Source organism: Fulmarus glacialis, unplaced genomic scaffold (assembly GCF_000690835.1).
Source record: "Fulmarus glacialis isolate BGI_N327 unplaced genomic scaffold, ASM69083v1 scaffold38991, whole genome shotgun sequence".
Classification (NCBI taxonomy): Eukaryota; Metazoa; Chordata; class Aves; order Procellariiformes; family Procellariidae; genus Fulmarus; species Fulmarus glacialis.
Genome location: NW_009191632.1, coordinates 23,671 through 50,857, shown reverse-complemented (window position 1 = coordinate 50,857; position 27,187 = coordinate 23,671). Strand labels below are relative to the sequence as shown.

The 27,187-nt window shown below is 39.6% G+C and overlaps 1 protein-coding gene across 1 annotated transcript in view; it reads left to right on the top strand.

Moving 5' to 3' along the window:
* The window catches only part of LTBP1 (latent transforming growth factor beta binding protein 1), a 97,129-nt gene extending 73,733 nt beyond the window's left edge, over nucleotides 1-23,396 (top strand). The window contains exons 21-26 of the mRNA XM_009586772.1: nucleotides 2,679-2,807; nucleotides 4,122-4,262; nucleotides 6,589-6,759; nucleotides 17,228-17,350; nucleotides 20,943-21,092; nucleotides 22,357-23,396. Of these exons, the coding sequence (XP_009585067.1) occupies nucleotides 2,679-2,807; nucleotides 4,122-4,262; nucleotides 6,589-6,759; nucleotides 17,228-17,350; nucleotides 20,943-21,092; nucleotides 22,357-22,526 (884 nt within the window). The 3' untranslated portion in view covers nucleotides 22,527-23,396. The remainder of the gene's footprint in view (nucleotides 1-2,678; nucleotides 2,808-4,121; nucleotides 4,263-6,588; nucleotides 6,760-17,227; nucleotides 17,351-20,942; nucleotides 21,093-22,356) is intronic.
* Nucleotides 23,397-27,187: the final 3,791 nt, after the last annotated feature.

Below are 27,187 nucleotides of genomic sequence, written 5' to 3'. Positions count from 1 at the left end.
TATCGAACAAAACATTGTAGAGAAATGCAAGTGACAGAAGGGGTTTGTGGGGGTGGGCGGGAGGGAGTTGGCATCACTAAGAAGGAAGAGTGTGATCAGCGAAATTCCTTTTCAAGTTTCAGAAGTAGCCATCAATATTAACAATTTGTGAAATAAATTTTACTTGGCATAAACACACTGTATTTGTGTTAGCTAAAATGAAGTCAACATATTATCTTTGGGTTACATAGCAGCTACAGGATCTTTAGAAAATCACACACATTATATATTTGTTCCTATTGGAATTGCTGTTTTACAAATCAAAAACTACATGTAGAAAGTACTGTGTGTTCATATCACACACAAATGCAGTAAAATTCACTATTTTTAAAAGACCTTAAAAGAGGCATAGTATCACGTGATTGGTAGATAAGCATTTGTCAGAGTTGCTTCTAGCTAAATCACTAATCTGCCAGACCTAATTCCGAGAGATGACAAACATTGGTGGGTCTTAAAAGATTTTTGGGGTTTTTCCTAGCAATTGTCACATGTACTTTTTCAAACTGTCCTTCCTCACTGACTAGGACGGTTTTCCTATCGAGTTAGTGACTAAACCATGGTTGAGTTCAGTTCTCTGTCCATCTTTTTGTGTTATCTTCAGCAGGTGTTTCTTTGCACCTGGAAAGTTCATGGGACATGGAAAAGATACTAAAGATTATAAGGCGCTAATACCCAGATTCATTCAAACTAATGTGGGCATTTAAATGGGGTAACTCACACGTAGACCTCCACTCTCTGGAGGTGTCGCTTTGTCCACCAACTTGGAGGAAAGAACAAAATGCCATGGAATGAATCCAGACCTGAGACTGATGGTAGCAGGGACCACTATTGGACAGACTGACAATTTACATCTAGACAAGTCAGAACAGTCACAGAACTCATCTTAAAGGACCTAATACTCTCTGACAGTATTTTTATTCAGGGATTGTTTAAGTGTGTTGTTTATCTTTGCAGATCTAAGATTTCTTTATATCTTTGCAATGTAGATTTGGGACATGCTGTGTGTACAGTATGTCCAAATGTGTCTCAGAGAAAATCTGCATTGTTTTTGTTGTGCTGCCTCAGGGTCGATAATATCTCTAGCTGCCATAAATATTGAAGTGTGGAAATAGTTCATCTGGAAATATCTTCCACAAATCCTTGCCATAATATGACTCTTTTTGTTCTCAATAAGTTTATTTTGTAATAACTGTAGGAATGGCACAAAGGACAAACAATAAATGTACTTGTAGTAATGCGATCTTTCTCTGTTACACTAACTCCTATGTTCCTGTTGCTTTTGTCCACAACCTTCTGCTTGTAGGAACAACTCCTATTTTCTTAGGAATCTAATTCTTAATTGGAATTATCTGTCAGAAGTGAATACACTCAGCTAGCCTTCCTTGACTCTACTCCCAGGCTTTCCCATTTTTCCCCAGACACAAATCCATGTTCCACAGGAAAAAGACAGACGCGTACCTGACATTTGCATTGTTCTTGCTGCTAAACAGTCAAACTTAAAATATTTAATGTTGAAGCCACTTAGTGGCTGGAAGAGTAGCTGTAAAAAAAAACCAGCTTTATAGCACTTTGAGTTTTTCTGGAAAAAGTAAGCATTTGTGTAATTCACCTTTAAAATTGCTGTACAGCTGGAAATGACAGCTTTGGGCTAAAATCTGTGTTGCCTCAGAGTAAATGGGGAGTAAATCTATAGAAGACAGTGGATTAAGACAATTGGTATTGAGAGGAGAATCACCTACTTCACATTGTGCTTTTTATTGCCATTTTTAATACCAGCCTAGCTTTAACAGACTATTCTAGGTAGGTCTAGCAAATGAAAAGTAGGTTGGAAAAAAGGAAGCAAATGGAATTCCAACAGTAACAAATACATAAGTACAAGACTGGGAAAAAACGTGTACAACTGTGAAAAGCTATATATGAGCTGGCATATATTTTCCATGAAATCTCCCTGAAAACACTTATCCTCATTTGAAAGTATGGTAGATTCTCTTTGTCAGTTGTCACTAGGTCTAGAGCAGTTGCAGCCTTATATTTAGCAGCAGACACAATTGTTCCTATATGATAGGAATTCTCCACAGAAGTTGTGCATATAGCTTTTAAAAAATGAAGTAACAAGCAGTGCGGATATGAAGATTCCCTACCACGCACAGCAGAGTCACCAAACTGTGTGGAGAGAGGAGAGCAGTCACAAAGTCCATCCATAAGCATAACTGCTTAGTTAGTTTTGTAATTAGATGGTGCAATTAAATTAGGTGGGAATCCCTTGGGTAAAGCAAATTATATTGGAAAATACAGGCCATATTCTTCATCTGTTTTGCTTGGAGCTAAGAGCAATGTGGTACCAAAGGAAAGAAAAGGGAGCTGCAGGTACTTCCAGTCTCTGCGTGCCACAGGACTTACTCTGACAAGGAAAGCGAAAGTCATGGTCCACCAGTTTTGCCTTTCCCATTCTGGCTATGAGCACATCGTAGCCTCTTCCACACCGTTTTTTTTTTCCTGTGGGTATCTGTGCTCCTGGGGCCCTCTGTTTAAAGTGAAGTTTGCTTGAACAGAGAAGTGTATAGGCTTTATTCCATCTTGCTCCTCTGCATGGCCTCATAATAATTATGGTAACACAGCCTTTAATGTTTTCTCCCCAGATGCTGATGAATGCCAACTCTTTGGACAAGAAATCTGTAAAAATGGCTTCTGTTTGAATACGCAGCCAGGTTACGAGTGCTACTGCAAACAAGGCACATACTATGACCCTGTTAAGCTCCAATGCTTTGGTAAGTTTATTTAAAGTGGTCTTGTCACTATAATGGTATGCAGATGGCCAAAACAAGCAGACTCGTACGGCAGGATTCCCATCAGAACTGCGGTATTCCCAACAAGGGGAGGAACACTGGGACTCCAAACTCCCGTAGCAGCTTTTTAAGAGGCATTGGGTCATTTCCCTTCCCTTCTGCTTGGCTGGGCAGCAATTCTGGCTGACATGGCAATGGCCTGTAGAGCAGGGCTTGCTTTATTTGCTTCCTTTCTCAGCAAATTGCTCCCAGGAGTTTCCATCTCCAAAACAGCCCCTTGTGCTCCTTTGAGTGCATAGTCTAGAGCTGGTACCAGCCTTTATGCAGGCAGCACAAAGGGATCGGAGGTGGCTCCCTCCTTAAATGCGCACTGCTGCTTCACTCTGCCAAGGTACAATTTAGCCTTCTGTTCTTTGTACATGGGGTGAGCAGTGAAAGCCTGTATGTTGAAGCTCACCTTTCATTTGGTAAGTGTGCTGCTTTTACTACAATAAATCAAATTAACGCAGTTGTTTGTTTTTTTTTTTCAAGGACACACATTTTCCACAAGGAGTTAATATGCAATGTGAAATTACAGTTCAGGTCATTGATAAGCCCATTTTAGTCTGCACAGCCTTGTACTCCTTTGGTTCTGGTATTCAACAGAGAATTACTCATAACTGTGACCCTGGCTTTCGCTTTGTAAGCAGAAAACCATGTATAATGTGCAGAATAGCATAATGAAAGGAAGTAATTTTTGCAACCGCAATAAGAGAACCTTTCACCTTAGGATTCTATGGTTGTTCTTTACAAAGGGTGGGGTTTTTGCTGATTCAATGTAATTTATTTGAAGTAAAATGGCCTGCTCTTCCCTTTGAGCTAATTTTCTGCTTTTCCTCTCCAAGTCAAACTAAGGAATAAAACTACTGTGGCTAGATAAGGTGATCCCTTCTCCTGACCAGCTCGTGAAGAGTCTCAGAGAGTATGCCCACCTCTAATGCCTGCTGGTACTGTGCTAAAGGGATAGGAACGTGGGAAGCGGCTGCAGCTGTGCTGGATGCAAGGCATGCCTAGCACTGCAGCCCTCCCAGCAAGCCTCCTCATCCAGATACTCCCTAGTACTTGAGGTTTAGAGGTCAGCATCCTGCTGATCTGTCTGTCCTTGGCCATGGGCACAGGCAGGATTTTGCTGCCAGCAATTGCTATTTGTGGTAATTAACAAAATCTGCTCCTAATATAGGAAAATATAAACATGGATTAACACAATGCAACTACTTTGTGCTGGCTCTCCTTGATTCATTTCCTTCCATTTTAAAGACACGGATGAATGTCAGGACCCAAACAGCTGTATTGATGGCCAGTGCATTAACACAGAAGGATCTTACAACTGTTTCTGTACACACCCAATGGTTCTGGACGCAACAGAAAAGCGATGCATCAGACCAGCAGATTCAAGTGGTATGATCCATTATACATATTACTGAAGTGAGTACGCCTCTACGAGGTGGTGCTGACATGGCTACAGACCCCAGTAAGCTTAGACTGGGTCATGCTTGGATGAGCCTGCTCTTTTGGAGGATTTTGGAAGGCAATGCTTGGACCATCATCTGTTGATCCAGAAGGCATCGTGATGTAGGACTCCACAGGGCTCCACTTTGCCAATGCAGACAGGAGATTGCTGGAAGTATTAATGAGATTAGGCTTGGGCTGGGGAGTCTTCAGCCTCCTGATTCACCAGCTCTGTGTCTGCCTCATCCAGCCTTGTAGGTAATGAGGCACAGCCTGCTTGCTGTCTCACTAAGGCTGGGGTTTGGCTGTGGGCTAACTCTGGAAATTCAGTTCGGAGTTCTAACAAAGCAAGGAATAAAACCAGGAATAACAGGGTATAGGAGGAAATAGCTGAAATTGTATCTGTGCTTTCAATTGATTAATATTGAGGGTACATCGAGCTCACATTTTCAAGCTGTGGGCTGCAGTGTCACTGTTAAAGTAAGGTTTTTGCATGTTCTTTTAATTTCAGCAGACACTGATTTCAGAAAAAACGTTAGATATTATGAGATTCTTAGAAACATCTCAGAAATCCAGAGCATTATGCAGTCTGCACAGCTTTGTCTATGCCACACGCAATACATCTTTGAAACAAATGTTACAATGGGTTTGATTAATATTGGCACTGTCTAGCCATAAATCCAGACCTCTGGTCCCTGCAACTTGCAATGAATTTTCCTAAGATGCTTCTGTGAAAGGAAATGGGAATACAGACTGAATGCCTGCTTTAGTGACTCCAAATTATACGACTGATACTTTTGGGGAGTAATGTGGTCATCCTCTTGCCTGAAACTGTGAAAGAACCACAGCACTTCTATTCAATCTTCAGTTAAACAAACCAAGAGCAGGACTATCCTTTGGGTTCATCTAGGATGCGAAGAGAATGCAAGGGCCCAAAGGGTCTTCCGTCGTGCAACATTGGGGCTGATACCGCAATGATCATCTCACCCAGCACAAAGCGCTCAAGCCTCGTTATCACTACTGGCAATGTCGTCCCTAATGCAGAGGAGGAGGGGGCAGGCTGGTTCCTTTGCTGCCAGCAGAATTTGGAGTTGGTTGCAGAGACCCGCTGCTGCTCTTTACTGCGTTCTGTAAAGTCCTTTGTAGAATAGGTATCTAAATTCTGATCATGTTTGCACTTTCAGAACTCACCATTTTACTCTTGAGCTAGGTTTCAATTCTATACTCACCCATGCACCAGTGCATCACGTAAAAATGCAGTTAATAGATAGGCACAGACAAAACAGAACCTTAGTTTGTGACAACACTTATTTTTCACTCTACGTTGGAACAAAATCAAAACCTTGCAGATGTCTTTACAAAACAATTGTGCTGAGGTTTTTACATTCCAAGTGGAAGATTAAGTTTGCAGTTCCTCTCCCTCCCATCAGCAGTGATCAGAGATTGCTAGGACTAGGAATTGTTCCTACTGAGATCTTTGTCAGAACTAGTATGCCTCTGAAATATTCCAGCTTTGACAAAAATACATGTTTTTGTTAATGTTCATAAGAATGTGACAGTAGTTCACAGCAGTATTCTGTCTCTAACAATAGCTGTAAGTGGATGATTAGGGGCCAGAAGAGCAGATAAACAATACTTCTCCTCACTCTCCCCAGCACTCTCACAGCCTCCAGCTATTTTCAGCTCAGGGGATTTCCTGAGCCTGATGTAGTTTGTCCATTTAGTTAATGGGACACTCTTCCAAGTATTTGTTCAGTCTCCCATTGAGCCCATGTAAAATTTTTGTTCAGCTCTGCCCTAGCTGTAAAAGTTCTTTCAGATGCCATTGATGGCAATATAAGAAAAGTAAAATAACAACTTTTAAAGATTCATTCCGTGGATGGAGTTCCCCAAATATTCACCTCTGTCCTAACACTAGTTTTTGTCAAGCTCTGTTAAATTCCATGAGAGCAGAGCTGAGTCAGTATAAGCATTCAGCAATGACTACTGCTTTAGGGAGTTTTATTTCTTGGGAGTCCAACCCAATGTGCTTTTAAATTGGCCTACTAGTGCCAAATCAGAACCTTTTAAGATTTTTGCAAAGATGAACACTCAAGGGATGAGCCACCTCAGGCACTTAAAAATGGTCATGACTTCTAAGCTTAAACTTGTATTCAGCAAAGTCTGTAAAGCTAGGTTATTTCTCTTATCCAAGTTTAGAAAATTCTGCATTATGCGAGTATCTTTTTTAAGTAACAGTGCTGCAATGATGATCTAATACTGTCTTCTCCATCAGAACAAACTGAAGAAACAGAGGTCTATCAGGATCTTTGCTGGCAGCATCTAAGTGATGATTTTGTTTGTAGTCGACCTCTGGTTGGAAAGCAGACTACATATACTGAGTGCTGTTGCCTATACGGTGAAGCCTGGGGCATGCAGTGTGCACTGTGTCCTATGAAGGAGTCAGGTAAGGAAACGTACATGTCAATTCTTGGAATGAACTCTGAAACACTTAATCAGTTTAATCCCTTGTATTTATACTAGGGCTACTAACATAAGAAAGAACAAAAAACCTAACCCTTCAAGAACTAATGGAAATTTTTCTCATTAATTAAGGGGAAATCATTACAGTCTAGATTTTTAAAATTTAGCTGCTTTTATTTTTTGGCACTTATAGGACCCCTTTCCTTCAGGTGGAACTATCAGTCATTGGCAGTTTAGAACCTCAGTGGAAACAGGAAGGCATTTTAAGGGTAGCAGAGTTCCTTAACATGACTGACAAATTAAAAACCATCTATGAAAATACAGATGCAGTTCACATGCACACACACGCATGATACTCAACAGGCTACATAACTGGTTTGGATTTTTGTTGCTGGTATTATACATTCAGATGCATTTTTCAGTGCGATATTCTGCCAGGCTGGCTGCAATTAGATATGTTTGCCTGATAAGTATCTGATAAGTTGTCGTTTAGAATCGCTAACCTATCAAAGTATGAGTTGTTATTATATGGCTATATACTCAGATATTATCAAATGTATAGATGAGCAATTTAAGATAGATAAGGGAAATGGAGTACCAATAAGGACTGAAGAATTTCCAGGGAATATAACTTAATGTTAAAGAAAGCTGACTGACAGTCATATTTTTAAAAGACTGTATTTTGTTTACGTGTTTAGAAATTAGACATTGTTCCAAGATATTTCAGGTAGAAGCTGCTTCTTGTGGTGACTACAAAAGCTAAACAGATACAGACAGAAATGTTGTCATTGACACACAGACTTACTTCTGGGGACTAGGGACTGGAGAAGAGACCAGTGGAAGCAGCATAGGTATATGTCATGCTGTGCCTGAGGTATGTCAGCCCTGGTATATACAGTCTGGTAGCATACTAACTTCTCCCCCATACAAACTATTCCAAGGTTTGGATGTAGTTTTCTTACTACAAATGTGTCTTTCAGAAATATCATTTTCCATGTAGGAATACCATGCTACACTGGTAAAGCATTTTATTCTGATCATACCTGGATTTTCACATGGGCTTGTGTTACTCTAACCATAATGTTGTGGCTAAAGCAGTACATGTTTTACTTGTAGCAAGAACCCTGGACTTAAAACTACATAGAGAAGCTCAGTGAAGCATTAATGTGGTTGTTTGTGTCTGCTTGGGTTTTATGTTTTTATAATTTACTTGCAAGGTCTCTGAACCTGTTCTTATATATCTTTACTTGTGTGAGTTTGCTTTGGAAGTGCAGCAAAAAGTGCCTGATTTTGATGATGTTGGCTGGAGTAAGTGCTAGCTGATGCTTACCCCAGAAAGAGACTGAAGAAGAAAAACAGGGCATGACAGCAGTTTTATTTATGAGATATGGAAATCTCTGAAATGTCTTTGTCAGAACAAATCTTATAGGAGGACATTCCCAGGCATTGAATTACTACACCTGCTAGAATAACAATTGCAATGGAACGAAATGTAATAGTAAAAAAAATACAAGGCAGTAGCTAATAGCAAGAATTGTTGCTATGACCTGGAGCTCCTCAGGTGGAAAAATAAAGCAGAATAAAGTTTTTCTTTGTACAAAGTTAATCACATGGTGACAGTGACCCATCTGTGTCATGCAAGGATGCAATCCTGAGAGAAGGAAGGAAAGCTGTTCCTGAGAGAGTTCAGGTAGGTACAAGACTTGCTTCTGAAGATTTCTACCTAGTTACATTTAAAGCAGGATAAATCTGAAAAGGAACAGAGAAAGACTACCAAGATGGTCAGGGAATGGAGAACCTGTCTTACAAGGGAAGACAAAAAAAGCCAAACCTAGATGCAGAACAAAGGCTGAAAATGGTAAGACTCCCCGCTACAGCATGATCATGGAGGATTCCCACAAGTTTTAAGTTAAATAACAGTGCTGATGTGAGGAAAAAATTGGAACAAGTTCCATCTGAACATATTTAGGCTTGAAATTAGATGGATTTTGATCATGAGGACCACAGGATTCTGGAGCAGCAATCCTGTGACAACAGTGGGGTGCAGATCCCAACTAGGTCTATGAAGAAACTTGAGAAATTCATTAAAAAAAAAAGACATAAAGGTTCCTGATGGATAACATGATATTAATGTCACTTGGATGACCCTCAGTCAAAGCTGAAGAGCATTATGTTGGATCACAACATCTTTCTTCCTCCGGACGTAAGATAATTTTTACGTGAAGTTTAATATGCATTGAAAAGTATCTGCTTTAACTGAAACTATGAGGCATACTTTGATCCCAAATACTTTAAATCATCAGATTGGAATGTAGATGGTTAAAAAAATAAAAACATATTGAATCTTTATTATGTCAGAACAAACATACAAGTTTACATTTCTTAGTGGAGGTAGTATATGCTCATGTGTCCTCACACACACGTGCACACACACACAGAGAAACCTGGAAGCCTTTCTCTGTTTTCAGGAACATTTACCAAGAAAAATTCAAAGCTGACTGAACTGAATAAATGATTCATCTGACATGTCTTCAGTTTGTAGCATTTAAAGTGATATCATTGGCTCGAGAGAGTGCTTTCACACCTCTGGGCCAGCAGGTCACAGGTTCAAGTCCTGGCTGGGGAACCTGGAATTTCTCCATTTTTAAACACTTGTGTATTGTGTTGGCAAATTTACTACTGAAGGATTTTGCTTATTTCCCAAGTTAGGGGCATTCTGAAGATTTGTTACACATGTTAAATAAGACCTGGGGATGTGAAAAGCGTTATCACCGGAAGACTTTCACCATGAAATGGGCTGGATCATAGAACAGATCATTCACTCATCTGTGGTTTCCTTCTACCTTGTTTATACTCCCCTTGTATTTGAAGATCTAGATGCTGCACTTAGAAAGAAGGAAATACAGGCCTACCATCATAAGTGATACATTTGCAAGTCCCTTCTAAAACAAATTCACACTTTAATAAAAATAACCTCTAACTTTGGTGTCCTAGCTTTTCTTGAAAACACTTCCATTTTTCATGACAAGATTTAAATTTCCTGCTTAAGTAGCATCCAGCATAAAACCAGTCAGAAATAGAGAATTTTTGTAAGAATTGATCCATATAAATGAAAAAGAAATCCAGCCTTTCATCAGCATGAAAACAGAATTTACGTAGTTGCTAAGATTTCTAAAATCTACTAATGGGTGCTTGATCAAACAAACCCCACTGAAAATGACACTAAACATCAGAGCCTGAGACAAATAAGTAGCTCCTGTTGAAGTATTGCAACAACAGTAAGACTGACAGGTATTTTGATGACAATATCAAGGAACAAACTCAAAATACTAGTTCAAAATCCTGATCAAAATAGTGCAAGCGTACTCAATCACATCACTACAGTTCTTACTTGTACAATCACTTTTGTGGGGCCGGCCTTCTTGTCATTAAACGAAGGAAGCAAAGACATTGTTTTCAATTACATTGGTTCTAACATTATGATCTTATGATATCATCATAGTACAGATAAAGGCTTTCAGAGATTGCATCCGATACCAAAATGTTAACTACTGAAATGTATTCTCTCTGGGCTCATTGTGGTGGTAAGCTGTACTTGCCCAAAGACCATTTAGTAATTATCCTTAAGAAACCTCTGTGTTATTTGAGGTTTGTCATTTGCAATCTGCAATAATTGACCAATTGAGGAAAATTAGAAAATTGGATACTTTTGTTTTAGATAACAAAAGCAAAACATCCTTTCTTCATTGCATGCACCCCCAAAAAAACCTGTCAGATGACCTGCCTTCAGAAATTCTGCTTCCTTGGTCAATTTACTATTAGTGCTGTAAGACTCAACTGTCTCCATCCGGAGTCCATGCTCTAGTAACTGGCAGCAGGTCAGGCACCGATGGGTTTAGCAGCTGGGTCAAAGCATCCATGCCAGACAACAGAGCAACTGGCCAAGTCTGAAAAAATCTGGAATCTAAAATAAGGCCATACACATCTCATATTAACCTGAACATGTAACACCTGAATTATAAACCTGCTGAGCCTCCAGAAGCTGTGGTGAGACGCTTATGGCACTGGAGTGGATTTTTAGGCAAGGAAATTTGAAGGGAGGAGATAGAAGTAACAGCTAGAAAATGTTGAGTAAGGTGGTGTGCTGGGGTCAGTGTTTAATTTAGAGAGACTGCCTATTTTTGTATTTGTAAAATGATCTTCGGAAACCTGTCTTGGAGTTTGTTATTGCACTGCAGTACCACCTTTGCTTCAGTAACACCTTAGGATGCTAGGAAGGTGGAATTAGGTGCCCTTGAACTAAAGATCTGCTAGTCTGTTAAGGAGGGTGCTTTCTCCTTTTGTAGGTGGCTGCCTGGAGAAGTTTTGATACGGAAAAAACGGGTAGGGTAGGACTGGGACTCTGCAGTTTTAACGGATGTTTTAATAACTATTTATTGAGGGTGGGGATACATTACTACATCTATAACTAAGAACTTGTTGGTGTCTGACTACTAAGATAGTGTCATGAATACATTCTTAGGCAACTGTAAAGGACACAAGCATTCAGTTTATCAGCCTCCTTATTTGTGTAACCTTCTACATACCTTGTAGTCTTTTACTGTAAGTTTTAAATTCTAGTAGTTTGTGGGTTTTTATGGAACCACTTTATATTTAGATCTGTGGAAAGTACAATGGTACTTTCAGTACTTTCCAGTCAGTAGATGTTACAGATGTTCTGTGGGACTAGGAGTCGCATAAAGAACTGCTGAAGACTCATGTTGTACTTGAAGTTTCTCTTTATCTCTACCTTAGCATTTGCAAGACTAGGAGAACACTAGGGTGTGGGTAGTGGGTAACGTGAATCATCTGGGGTGTTGTATCATGTAGGATTTCTCTTGGCCAATTTCACGTGTGTTTGTTTTTTTTTTTTACACAGAAACCCACATCTGTGCTGGTCTTACCAGTTTCCCCTTCCAGCAGGAAAGAGAAATAGGCACCCTTAGCATTAGATTCCTCTGACCTGTTCTAGACATCTACTTTAGGATGAGATAGTGTCCTAGAAGTGGTTATGTCTTTCCATGGACTAAAAAGGGACACTGGATGACTACTTCAGGTGCAGACCCTTGGAGATGCCTACATGTAGTTGTTGAATTTTACCCTTTCTGGCAGGACAAATTGTTTGGATTGCATTTTTGTTGCAAGGAACTTTGTATCCTTTGTAAACATTATGAGTTAGTTCTGGGCTGAGCTTTCATGTTATGAGAACATGGTGTTCCCTTCGTGTTTCCTGGCTAATGTCACTCATGATCTGGAAGTACAGGGAAAACTGATGTGTGTAAAGGATGAGTTTCCATCTGTCTTAAACTTCTGAGATGGTAAAGAACAGCAGGGAGGCACTGGATTCATTTCTGCAGACCATCGTTCGTCTTTCCATTTAGGATGGCATTGTGCCTCCTTCCTTTCTGGACAAATGGATTATCCTTTGGGCTCAAAATATTACAGTGATTGGGCCTTGAATATTCAAAGTCTTATGCTCAGTTGTGCAGATTTTTGGCTGCTTTCATGTCTGTTGATGGTGATTTTCAGTGCTTTTTCTGAATTTTAGGAGAGACATGCAGAATAGCCTTGGAAGGGTTTTCCTCATGGAACCTCACATTCTAAGTGTACATGGGAGCCAGCAAGGAGTTAGAAAGCCATCTGCAAGGTTGTGGCAGAAACGACCTGACTCTTACTACAACTTTTAATAATCTACGTTGAGCAGTAGGAGAGAGAAGATTGTTTTAAGAAGTTTGAGCAGCCTTAGTTGAGGAACAAAAGGTGACTACCAAGAGGTTTTTAAATAATCAGGTTGGTAATTACTTCAATTTTAACAAGAATTTTATATCCACTGTGAGCTTTTCTTCAGTGATTCCATTTAGAGTATCTCCATGTGAGGATATGAATATCCTTCTTAAATCATGAAAAAAATCCTTTAAGACTGGTACCTTTCCCTTTTTCTTTAGCACCAAGAGTTGTAGAATATATGTGAATGCTGAGCACCACAAACCTCAGAATCTGTTCATGGAGGATGTCAAATGATCTAAATTGTCAAATGGCACAATCTAAATGTAGAGCGGAAATATCTTCAGCTTTGGTTCACAGATGATGCAATGTCCTGAGAGAGCATAAGTTTAACCAATTCAGACTGATGTCCAGAATCTGTGGTTGGGAAGGGACATATATTACATGTAATAAATGCTTTCTTGGCTTTGTCCTTCTCTCCAGTGATTTCTTCCATGGTGAAACTGTTGCGTTCTTAAATAATTTGAAGGAACTGCCTTGGTGTTGATAGCTTTGGCTCCTTTTTTTGTGTGTGTGATGGTGACAATTCTGAGGAGCTGGAACAGAAATAAAGCTTGCTTTATGGGCAGGAGGTAGGATTGGCTGTGGTGCAGTTGTTTCATAGTTATGTCAGGAAAAGCTTTTTTATATATAATATTTTGCTTTAAATACATGAAATATGGAGTATTTTTTCTGACTAGAGAATACAAATAAGGTCCACACAGGCTTGTGCAGTTACAACAACTGTATATGCAAATTAGATGCACATTTGCACAGCTGCACTTGTGCTAACAAACACCTAAAAGCCAGTCAGTCCATCCAATTTATGTTGCGTCGTCTCTGTCAGCCTAGCTTTCATCACCAATTACAGCTAACATCTGTGCCAGTACGCATGTGCGTCTAGCTGTAATCCCCTAACATGCTTGTTTTACATGCACACATCTGACTTTAAAAACGTCCTTTACATTTTTGGAAGCATACATCAGCTTCCTTTTATAATAGCTATCCTAAGTTATACAACAAGCTGTCTCAATGCTTCATTTGCAAGTTATGAGAAAAACTTAGAAACATATGGAGCAATGTAGACTAAATTATATTAAAAATACAAGTCTCTTTTTCTTCTTGAACCACAGTTGTATTGTCCCCGATCACAGCCAGGAGATGAGCGAGCAGAGAAAATAAATCCATATAGAAAAAGGTTTTATCATTGATTGTGAATTACAGAAAATGCCTTTTTTTTTTTCCTTACATGAAAGATTATTTTGAAAGTGAGCATTAATTTCTGTGACAACTGCAATGTTTTTGTCATTCAGGGGTAGTTACAGATTTTCCCTTGCTCTCTGCCCCTTACCGCCCTCTTGATCTAAGTCTCCTACTGTCATCTCCCTAGGACAATATCGTTCTGTTCTCTCGTTTGTATACTTGCTGCAACTTTCTGTGCACCAGTCGTGCTTTTACCCACAAATCTTACAGCACTCTCATTTAGTTCCCTTCCCTGGAAAATTGTGACCAACATAGAGCACAGTGACCCAAAATAGGAACGTAGCATAGCAAGGGGAAAAGTTTAGAACAACAGAAATTGGACGTGCACATGTGTCTTGCCGTAACTTGTTCTATCCTCCAGAGGGGACTCTGATGGGTTCGTTTTTCTCAGCTATCCAAGTCTCTAGTTCACCTTATTTCAAAACGCTGGTTCTTGTGATCTTTCCAGAATGTGGCCCCCCGAATGCCTTTCAGTCCTTGTACTCTCGTCTCTGCTCACCCTTTTCTTCCCTGGGGAAAAAAAAAAAAGACAAGCTCAGCAAGGTGGCATAGATAACTTGCCATTGTTACTGGTCCTGAATGCCTGTTGGTTTCTTAGGTGGGTTGCTGTTGCTCTCCTTGGGTTTATCTCCTGAGCATCTAGTAACTGAATCAACACATTACAAAAGGCAAGAGATAAAGTCTATGCTACTCAGACATCGAAACAGAACATACAGTATTAAAAGAGTATTATACGTAATTCTAAATCATCACAGTATGTATCAAAACAATGATATAAATTGTACATAAGGAGGATAGGTGTATACATTCTAAAGTTACTTAAGACTATTAATGCTCTGTTAGCTTTTGTATTAAAGCTCTATATACAAATAATGTGTAAATTATTAAAAGATTAGAGTGTATTAACAAACGGTTAATTAAGCATAATAGACTTCAAGATGTTAATAGATTATTACAGTTACATATATAGCCTTGTAGAAGACCTTGATATAGTTACAACTCCTTGTAACAAATACCAAGTTTACAGTATGTCCTAAAACAGCTCTTCATCATTTTGTAGCCACTAATTTACTCATAATGAGACCTAAAAATGCAGACATCCAGAACTTGATTGGCAAAGGACCAGTATGGCAGGAAACAAGTTTCTATTGTCAGTATTTCTTTATTCTTCTTTAGATAATAAACAACTTCGCATTGGCAAATGTGCAATATAGAATAGTCTTGCACAATCTTCTAACTACCCAAATCTCTTGTACATGAGAGCTCCAGCACTATGGATTTTCAGATGTTTTGACTGCTTCCTTCAGAAGAAAAACATTGTTTCTATTACCGGTATCACTAAGTGCAAAATTAGCACTGGGTAATCTGAGAAGCCAGTGTCCACATTCTATCCAATCCTTTCCATCAGATCACATTCATGTGGAAGAAATAGTGATCCCTCAGACCTGCTTGCCTTGTCCCCTTGCCATTTACTGACTGGTTTTGTGTGGAGGTTTCTTCTACACAGGCCAGATGAATTAGTATTTTGCAGCAGAGCATAGATTTTCTTGGCCAAGAACATCTGCGTGCATCTGTGAGAAAGTGCTTTTACACTTCTGCACAGCTTTTCTCTGTGTACGTATCAGAGCCCTTGGGCATAATGAATAGCTCAACACAAAACAATGAAGGAGTCCGTCTGAGATGATAACCTGGCTGTCCCCATAAGTGGATGTTATTTGGGGTTAGATGTGGGGAAGGAAGAATAGGGTGTTTCTGGTCCTATGACAGCTCTTAAAACTATGCTGATTGTCACAGTATCTCAGTGGGAAGCTGTGCATTAAGGGATGTAAGTAACATTTGCTATATGCCGTTTATTTTCTCATGCTGGCTTTGTTTCATGTGCCATGGGATGTCTTTCCTGGGCAGTGTACTTTTTCACCTGGGAAAGGAGGGGTTTGTTTGAATATAATTATTACTGTATATAAATATATTCTGGAGGATGCACATTGGTGGAAATCACCTTGCACTTGAAGCAGAAGGTGGCGAGATTTACAGTGATTTGTAAGTTCTCTGGGGAGTTCATTCTGCAGACTCAGACTGGCACCCATGACAGCTCTGCGAGGTGTACAGACAAGCTTTGCTTGTACTGTACAGTCTTATGCTCTCAAAGAGCCAAGTTGTTGACCACAGAATTCAAACAGACTTTTTGAACGCTTCTTGTTTTCAGTACAAAATAAAACCCTGTTCCAGGTGGAGGAGATACTACCTGTGAAAATAAAATGACAATGCTGGGCAGCAAGTGGGGCTGTGCTCTGCACTGTCTAGAGGCAGTCTGGATTTATCTAGCTATTTGCTGTCTGGGACAGTTCTACACAGCATGAGGTTTCTGGCTCTGTAACCATCTGCAATTCTTGGATTTTGTATCTGCTTAGGGCTTTTTTTCCTCTCTCTCTTTTGGTGGTTTTCTTTCCCGTCCTTACTCTGCCCGATTCTCAGAACACGGGCAATCTTCACAGAAACAGATGCTAAATAGTCTGTAGCAACAGTAAAGGAGCACCTGGATTGCTGTATTTTAACGTTTCTATTTTCAAATAAATTGTCTTGTATATATTTTAGTAAATGGTAATGGAAACAGAGGTGACGCAATAAATCAAAAAATTAAAAAATCAAACTCTACATCAGCATTTCAGACATGGACTCTTGACACCTAAAATAAAGAGTTGCTTTGGTCTGCTTCAACTTGTGTAGTCTAACTATTGGAGAGAGGCAGAAAATCAGAGTATAACTATTTTTCCTGTGTATTTCCTCTTGCCCTTTGAGGTTCAAGGAGACTTTGAACAGCACTCATACTTAAGCCTGTGGTTTGAAGATACAGTTTGCAGATGAGTGTGTGCTATTTTAGAAGGATTTTTCATTCTGCGATTTCTGCAGGTTGGCTGACAGTGCCAGCAATATGGCCCCACCTGCTCCAGTTTGCTTCCTTTGGGGTAGCTTCTGCTAGCAGCCACGATGGTCTGGGGTAGCCTTTGTTCCACCAGAATGAGGAGTGTAACCATAGCTAGCCCTGGAGAGGGGTGCATTGGCAGCAGGATACACAGCATCCCTCTGCTCTTGCTTCCCCTACAGGCCAGAAGAACCTGACCCATAACTTTTTGTACAGTTATTGACTCAAATCTATCCCTGGTGTTATCCCTATTATGACTTAATAGTCTGTGTTTGGCTCATTAACATTTTAATGACATTCTTCTTGAAGAGAGAATGCTTTGTGGAAATTGCAGATTTATGGTGTTTCTAGGAAGATAAGTTCATTTCCAGCTAATATGAACCACAGCTCACTGGGACTAATGTAATGCAGCCTGTGTTACAAGTGTGATTAGTTTTATATCCTATTTTCTTTCCCCCCTCAGAGGATTATGCCCAGCTGTGCAACATTCCTGTTCCAGGATCTCGACGGCCATATGGACAAGATGCTTTGGTTGACTTTGAGGAGCACTACACTCCAGAAACTAATCCATACTTTGTTGAAGACCGTAAGCAAGTTTCTCTGTTATGTAAAATACTTGAAACGAGGATTGTAACTTGGATTATTTCCCTGTAGCTGGCTTCATTCTTCTGTTTGCTTCTGAGTAATGTGGCCTATTTATGTTTTAGTTATTCCTATGACACTAGCTTTCAGTCAGGTGTTCTAGTTCAAGAGCCAGTGTTGTATACGAGTCCAGTTGGGCTCAGAGTACAATATTAATTTTTAATATAGTGAAATAGTTTGTGCCAAGTGTACTAAATTTGTATTTACCAACAGATTTACAGCTACAGGTCAAAAGGATTGCCAGTTTTCCTTCTCACAAATTAATTTTCCTTTGGAGCATGGGACAGATTTCTTCAGAGTGCATTTAGTTTAAAAGAAAAAAAATAAATCCCTTCACGCCAGCTTTCCATGATTTTCCAGCAGAATTTATATGGCGGAAACGGAAAGCAGGCAAGTCGTTCTCACTGAACGGAGAAAATGTACAGCGCAGTATGATCAGAGAGCATGCATGCATGTAGCCTTCAGGCTAGATGGAATGGCCTGCCGAGCAGGGTGTGAGGGATTGTATACAGCATCTCAGTTGTACTGCAGGAATATCAGGGTTCTTTACGGTCTGGCACAGCTCATTGTTAAGACTTGTGGGAGAGGAAGGCTTACAGATCTCAGCATCTTCCTCAAAATCAGCCACCCTGTACAGATCCAGCGTATTTCATCATAGTTTTAGAGAAGAAAAGTGGAGCTATCAGAAGGAACTGGTAATTTCCCGTGCTTTAAACACATGGGCTACAAGTTGCCACTACGCTCTTTCCCAAAGTGCTTCTCCTGAACAAGGAGTTATTTTCAAAGTAACGATAATAGGTCAAACCAGGGCGGGAGGATTACAACACACTATTAGAAGGGTGATATGCATTTCTTGCGCACATTGCAATTTATGCATTTATACAGACTACACAAATCATTTCTATCTAGCATCTAAATGACCTTCTAGCTCTACACAGAATTGTAAAATGTCTTTTTCTTTATATCCAGGTGATTTTAATTAAACAGTACTGCGTGTCGATGTCTAATTGAAATGTCACACAGATGATAACTACCAAACACAATGAAAAGCCCAGAAAGATGACAGGGTAACCAACGTGATAGATAAAATACTGAGTGGGAGAGAAGCACTTCACAAGTTACAAGCAGCGGTGAATAAATAAGATAAAATTGTGGACAGTTTTGCATCCACAGCTGAGTCCACTGTCTTAGGGACAGAGGCTTAAGAGCTCATGTTTCTTGCTCCCATCCTATCACTGAATTGGATACAGTGGCAAGCAAATGTGTAAGAAACCCCAAAAACAACAGCTGTATGACTCTGTCCTGCTTAGAGGCATATTCCCTGACAGATACAGTTGCCACATGTTTAGGGCATCAAAGTCTTCAAGGTCACAATCCTGCTGCGGTCTGCATGAGGAATACGACAATACCTCCCATCCCATGGCAGGGCCATGTATTTCAATGTAATATTTGTCACCTGTGTGTAAACAACTTCTACAGAACCAAACACACGTATTAGAATTACAACCTGGGTCCCATCCAGCTGTTTTGAAGGAGAATATTTTGTGAAGTAGAACTTTCTGTGAGTGATAAATATTTTGGTTTTAGCTAGTTAAAATTACAACATACTGTATTTATGAGAGAGAGAGGAAAAAATATGTATATATGTGTGTACATCTATATATGTGCATATATTCTATATGTCAAATAAATTATGCCTTTTCTGTATTTAAAAAATATCTATGTATTGGGGGGTACCTTTCACTTTCTTGGTACTGTTTTCTAAATTAGCACTTCTTAGTTAGAATTAGATCTTCACTGTAAAGGACCATCATGAGCCCTCTGCAAGCTCTATTGAGGACTTGAGAACATAATGAAAATTGGTCAAGTTTCTTACAACATTGTAACTATACCTCACGACAGTCTGCTTAATATCCTGAGTACTGTTGCACTGAGATGTGATTTACTAGGTTCATGGAAAAGATTGTAATGTTACCCACTTAATGTACACTTGTATACATCCTATGTATGTGTATGTTCTTGAGATGTGGCATATGTCAGCAAGTACTTATGCCATGTTATGTGTTCAACATCTCCAGAATTTATTCAGTGTATGACTGACCAGCATGATCCTTACTAAGAATCCCATCATGCTAGAGAAAATCCAGGATAGAAACAATGTGTGTAGTCAAAGAGCAGGGGGAGTGGAAATGACAGTACAGAAGTTAAATGGAGGACGATACAGAAAGGGCAGAGTAGGAAAGGCAAAGCAGGACAAGAGAAAAGAGGGCCTCAATAACCAAGACAGGATGAAGTAAATATAAAAAGACAGGAGAACAAGCACAAGGAAAGGGAGAAATTCATATTGCTAGGTAGCATTGCAAATCTACGTGTCACAACTGTTGCAACAATATCAATCAGTAAACAGATTTTAGATAAACCAATCGTTTGTTTGTGGAGTCACTATATTAATTATATTAGTTATGGGGCAGATAGGGAGACGTATCCTACTCTACTCCACTCCAGCTCCAACTTCCCCTCCATTTCTATGCTATATATTCGTTATGCTGGTAAACCTACAACTCCCAAATGCTCTTGACTTTTTCCTCAAGTCTTTTTGATGTGATGGGCTGCCATCTGCAGTCCTGTTACATCACTGCTCCATGAATAGAAAGCCAGTTAAAAAACTTGTGCAGGACTAACAGGAGTGATTCAGTCCTAGAGAGAATCTCTGAACATGTAAAAATGTCAAATAATTTTTTAAGTATAAATCCTTCCTTATACATAAAAGCATAGCTGTCAAAAAAGCCTTAAGACAGGGAGTACAAAAGGCATTGTACAAACCAGTGAATGCAAAGACAACCCTCTAGCTTTGACTACTGACCATCTAGAATTATGACAAGGAGCAATTGGTAGATTATGGGTATTTGTACTGGCACCAGTCACTGAAGTACCAGCCAAAGGGTTATTAACCAAAACCACAACAGGAAAGCAGTCTCTGATTTCTTCTTACTTTCCTTAAGGCAGTCGAGATTGATTTTTTTTTTTTTTTTTTTTTTAAAATACGTTTTCTTCTAGATCAATTAAAATACATCTCTTCTCCCCTACACACACCTTATTTTTCTAGAATATTGTTTTAAGGAACTTTTACTGCAAACTGCACTACCACCTCTTACCTTTGTTTCCATGAAGGTTGATACACATACCAATTCAAATAAAAGGTGCTATTTAGAAAACACTGATTTATCCTTTAAAAAATATACTGTCAAATTATGCAATTTCCTTTACAAAAAAAAAAAATCACAGATTTTTAGCACAAATTAAAAACTTAAGAGTTCACAAAGTAATTCAGTTTTCATCTTGAAACATATCACAGCACTTTTCTAGTGCATTTAAAACTCCAGATGGTGCAGAACTGCTAAAGCTGACCTATTTTCTCCAAAGTCAAGTCACATTCCAGTAAACTTCTGAGAGAATTTCAGACTCTCACTATACATTTGGGTATACTGATTCAACAGCTCTGTAACTAACTTGTTTTCAATTCTTTCTCCACCCAGGTTTTCTGAACAGCTTTGAGGAGTTACAAGCAGAGGAATGTGGTATTCTGAATGGATGTGAAAATGGCCGATGTGTAAGGGTCCAGGAAGGCTACACCTGTGACTGCTTTGATGGTTATCACCTGGACATGGCCAAAATGACTTGTGTTGGTGAGGATAGCATATTACTTCATCTTCTTTGTTAGTCTGTCAGTTTACTCAGTCACTTGACCTAAGGAGGGGCTAGAACAAAGGGGTTACAGGTGATCACCTAAATTATATTAAAGATGCCAACGTTGTTTGATTTACTGCAAAGGCTAGTAAATATTGTTAAAGAAATAACTACGTTGGTGTTCCTCAGTTCATCTTGGTCATTACAGCTGTGTTCAGTTACGTGCCTAGAAATGAGCAGACACACATTTGTGTAATGAAGCTTAAACTTATATCAATAATTTAACACTAACATATACAGAACAAATGTTTTTATAAGGCTTTAGTGAGCTAAGAGGATGGAACTGGATCCAGAGTAGAAAAGTAATTTTAAGAGCAGATTTTTAGAGTGGCTGAATCACCTAAATATGCAGATAACCACTTGGTGGGGTTTGGTCCCTGTTCTCACTGATTTCAACAGTCAACAGACCTCACTATTCCTCTCACTCTCCAGCTAGTAAATCTGCACAACTACTAACCAGGACATCTAATGACTATGTCTTCAATTAAAACAACAAAACATGGGAACAGCAAGTGTCAGTGAGAAGATGAAGCAAAACAACACCCCCCAGCGTATAAGCCTAGTAGAGACGGTGCGCGGGTATTTGCATTTAAGGTCTATACTAACCTTGCTTAGCATTATGCTTCATAACCCACAGCTGAGGTCTCCCAGCTGTATCATGATAAAATGCCTGCATCCCTTGCAATCTTTAGGACATTACGGCAAGCTGGCCTCCTTAGTGAGAAAAGATGTAGCTTCCTATTTCAGGCCAGTGCTGCACAATATTGAGTGCAGGTAGTTTGCTGTTCACAATTTAGTTGACAACACCGACAGCTCCTAAAGTATTTCGTCTTTTAAAATACAGATATTATACTAGGAACTTAGAGCTTCTTTCTTATAAGCCACTTTTCAGTCATCACATAAAAACCTGTAAGTGATTATTAAATTTTTGTTTTGCAGCTTAGGCTGTATTTGGACTTGGTCATCTAACAGTTTAAGGCCATGTAATACACTGTTATTTCCTATGGTAACTTCCACCTCTTCCCAATAAAATACTCTTCTGTTATAGCTTTTGACCCAGCCTAATTCCACCTGATCTGAACTGCAAATGTAGTTCTCAGTGTATTCATAGAGCATATTCTACTCCTGACAATGCTGGAAATACATAAGTTCTACCTACACACCAGACTTAAGTGCGTGTGTTTTGATGTCCCCTTTTTGCAGATGTGAATGAGTGCAACGAGCTGAACAACAGGATGTCTCTCTGCAAGAATGCCAAATGCATTAACACAGAAGGTTCGTACAAGTGTTTGTGTCTCCCAGGGTACGTACCTTCAGACAAGCCAAACTACTGCACACCGCTGAACTCAGAACTAGACAGTGAACTGGAGTAGAGGAAAATCTCCATATCCTAAGCCCATATACTCTGCACTGTATAAAGAAAAAGAAGAAAAGTATTTAACTTGAGAAGAGAAGGCACCAGAGTAGCAAACGTAAGGGGAGAAAAGAATTAAAATGTGTCAAAGGTGAGACATGATGGGCTGACTGTATATCAGCTTCACTGAAGTGACAGACCAAATGGACACATTATGCTGTATGAAAGAACCAATCAAGTATATAGTGTGTTCATAAGAAAAAAAGTATCTTTGAAAATAAGCAAAAACAGTGCTGTTATTTTAAACAGAAGAGCTTTGGTTTTTTTGTTTGTTTTTTTTTTTTTTTTTACTATTGCTTGATTAATTTGGCATTTAAATAGTGATGGAAATATTTTATATTACTACGTCATTTTTTGATTGTTCAGTTCCTTGCCTACTGTTTCTTTTCAGACCTTTTTTCTGATCAGTACAAATTCTATGATACAGATATTCTTAGGCCATTTTATAAGAACTGTTACACAGGGTAATGCTCCTCCTTCTCTGGAACATTGGTCAGTGACTTTTTTTTAATTTGCTAGTTGTCTGCCCTGTGGAGCAGGCACCATTTGTTTTCAAATGTTTATATACCTTGGCGAAAAGTCCTTATATTCATTTTGTATTCTGTATGGTTGTTACTGCACTTAAAGTCTTTAGAACCTTTCTTGCCAAGTTCAAAGCTGCTAGTGGACAACATTGGATTCCTTTTGTACATTAAAACAAAAGATTTTAGCTCACGTCTGTATTGTAATGTGTAAATTGAACACAAGAGAGATCTTGTATGATTACCCTAACATATTAAAGCTGTATATTAAAACTCAATAAAATCACCTTTTTTTTTTTTTAGAAAAAAGCTATTTACTAATTGTAGGCGTTTTTCTTCTTTTATTGGGGTTTATGTTACAAGAATCAATCCCTCAGGTGTTTACAGTACTAGAATTAATTTACATTACAATAGTTATAAGTTGTCTGGCTGGTTTTTCCTTCTCATGCTGTTTTAATAAGACCAGAATCTGAATTAGTTGATGCCTGAAGTTAGGCTTCCGGAGGGAAGATTTGAAACACAGACCTACAGAAACTGTTTGACTTGGAAGCTGATTCCCATGGAATTTTTCTTCTTTCCTGGTTTAGGCATGTTTCCCACTAAATCTGCAAATAAGGCTCTTCAGTATGATGGCCTGGTTTTCAGAAAATACTGAAGAGAAGGAGGAGGATTTCCTTTTCTTGATGAACTGTACCTTCTCATCATCTCTATTTTTCAGTGGAAGGAGAGAAAAAGATTAGGAGACTGACAGATGTTTCACTTTGACCTTCTCCAGAGTGAAGGAGTTTGCTTTGGAAATCCCGAAACAGGTCCTTTTGATATTTTCCAAATGAAACATTTTTGCTGTGTCTTTTAGACCTGCCCTGCATTAAAAGGAAAGGGATAACATGAGACTTTAAAAAGTGGGTCAGATTGGGTCCAATTGTCCGAAAATTAGATTTTTATTTCTCGATTCACCAAAAGAAGAAATACTTGTTTTGGTTCTGAATCAAATTTCTTTTCCAATATTTAGGTCAGCCACTGAACCAAAAATATCATCAGTTGTATTCCTTTCAGTACTGCGCACTCAGTAGATCTCATTAAAGCCCATGTGCCTGTTAGCGTGCAGAAGCATCTGTCCTTCCCAGGGCACCTCCTCTCTATCTGCTGGAATTTAACACTAGGACTAGTGAAGATACTGTACGTCTAAGATCTGATGGTATGTTAAAATGCAAGAAAAATTTCTGAATAAAATTGTGGGGGGAGGGATCTTTAAGGAAGAGACTCTTTGTGAAGTGCCCAACTTCCTTGACTTTTCTAGAATTAAGCAGGAGAGGGGTGGAGGGCCAGTTGCTCTTAGACAAAAGAGTACAAACACTACAGTTGGTCTATAATTGCAAAAAAAAAAATTGATTCTTGCTTACCTTCTGTGGTTAAGGAGGAAGGAAGGAATGTCTGGTTTTACTAGGGAGTTCCATAACTAAAGAGTTCTTAGTTGTCCTGCTTAAGGTTAATCCTACGATCTTAATAAAAACCAAAGTCACAGTTACAACCTTTCACTGGATTCAAGATGAGCTCTGCTCTGCTTTCAGCTACCATGAAAATTCATAGGCAAGACAGTGCTCCCCCGACTCCCACCTCCAGACGGCCTCCTCCTGCTTCAGAAAGTGGTTTGTTCACCTCCGAAAGACGGCTTAGGCCCCAAAGCTGCCATTGCAATCACCACCACAGCCTCGGATTTTTGACATCCCAGTTCTCCTTCAATCCTTCCCCAGCTAGGGAGTTAAAACGGCAGTACATGTCTTCGCTTTTCCTGGGAGTACACCAGTATGACAGCTGAGGAAATAACACTCACACTTCAGTACCCTTAGAAGTCTTCACTTGGGGACAACCACTGTACTGAACATGTAATTCTGAGCCAGAAGATTGGCTCCTTGCTGATTTATTACATCTTTTTAAAACAACAAGTTTAGAATAGTCTGGGACTTTGCCATTCTCAGACAATATACACTCCAACCCCCTTACTTTGTATTATTTCAGACAAAAAAAAACAACCCAAACCCAAGCTGTTCCATGAGCAACAAAACTAAAACGAAGCCTGAATTCCTATAACCTTTCCTCGTAACTCTCTCCTCAGCGGACTAACTCCAGCTCCAGCTCCTTGCATCTCTGCCACTCTCTACAAGCACAGGCAGCACCCATCCGCAGCTTGGGTGCCAGGACAGGGTGATGAATGCACATGCATTGACACAACTGCTGCCAAACCAAATGTTGTCCATGCTCTCAGCAGGGAGGGTTAGTTGAATCACTTGTCTCTAGCTGTTCATCAAACTTCACAGACCTCAGATTGTACTGATCTTTTCATCCCATTTGCCTTACACACATGGTTGAAAGCTACGAGGTTAAAAGCTACCAGTAGGTTCAGAGAAATGGCATACACTGGCTCTCATTCCACAGAAAACCAACCAGCAAACCTAAGCCTAAGTGGCCTCTTGGCCTATCAATTTCTGTTACCAGCAATTCACAAAAGAGGTTTTGGTGTGTCCAGCCACCTTCCATCTTCCCTGCCTGATTCAAGAGGGCAGCAGCTGACCCAAGCCCTGAGTGAAGCTTGAAAACATTTTTCTGGTTCGATAGCCATGTCCTCATCACAGCCGCACTCTTCTATTACAGACACTATATAAGCAAACAACATACTTTGTGCATGCTTCTGCCTTTCCCTTTTGCCTCTTCTTACCTCTAAGATGCCTTAAAACACACAGGGAGCCAAAAGCAGACCAAACAGCCTAAACTCCACTTACATTCCAGTGCTTAGTATTCCACGTTGCCTGGATCCAGGCCTTCAGCAATGCTTTAGCAAAGGAACCACAATTGAAGGAATTAAGTGAAATTCAGCCGATCTGACCTCAGCCTCTAGAGCCCACCTACTTTGCCCCAGTGTAGCAAGGCTGGTTCTGTCATTTCACCTGAAAAGCTGCAGGGCTCAGGAATACAATGTTGATTGATAGTTAAACAAACATTTTCTTAACATCATTAAGACGAGGGATTGGACACCATGGATGTAGCCATTTTTTGTTACAAGAGCTGCGGTTTAGGTGAGAGCCCTAAAAATACAGAAACCACCACGTACAATTCCATGATTCAAGTTTCTGAGTGCAGCAGAGTCTGGAACTGATTACAATTTATACCAAATGGCACCAATACTTTTTACATCCATGTGGACCCTTTTAAAAAAAATATTAGTCCTTTTTCAGCCAGCCATTTCCTTGCTACAAAAAATAAAATTGCTGACATGGTAGAACTGAATTCTGCTAGTTCCCTTCTAATGCTGGTGTGTTAATGAGAATGAAGTTACTACAGAACTAGAGTGACACACATTTCAGCTAGAAAGACATTTGATATGAATAGATGCTTTCATGTTGGGATGCTATTCAGTGAAAAATTAGCCAATGTTAAAACTATTCAAAGTGAGTGCTAACATTCCTTGGGAAAAAACAGTCACAGCTGGACAGATCATTTCAATCCACGAGACAAAACTGGCAGTCATGACAAATATTCAGCTAGTCAGTGGCAACTGACACAAATAAATTCCTGACTAAGAGAAGTCCTAAAATGCTAAAGGCGCCAAAGTGATTGTCATGACCTATTAGCTCCCAGTGATCCTCACCCTCATGGGGGTTTGAATCTGAGGTTTGGGTTCCTCAGTGCCCCTTGAGCGATGTCCATATGGCAGCAGAGGGGGTCCTGGCTTTGGCACTCTTTTCTAACTTCTCAAAAGGAAAGGTGACAGATCCCATTAGAGCGTGTCAGGGCCCTGATCTGGCCAGCAATTGGACCACAGTGCATTCCTTCAAAGTGCACAGCAAACTTAAAAACCCCACTGCTGCCTCTAAGAGAGACTACAGTATTGTTCTTTTAATAATGCCACCCACTTTGAAGAGTAGTTTGTACTTGCTGGGGACTCTAACACCAAGCAGGCCAAGGGAGCTATTAAGGAGCAATTCAAGCAAAGAAGAGGTGAATTGCTGTGTGTTACAGAGGCTACTGCTCACTTCTGAGATCATTATTTGGTATTTATATAGCTTTTTCTATCAGAAGATCTGAAATTTACCTAGGGAAG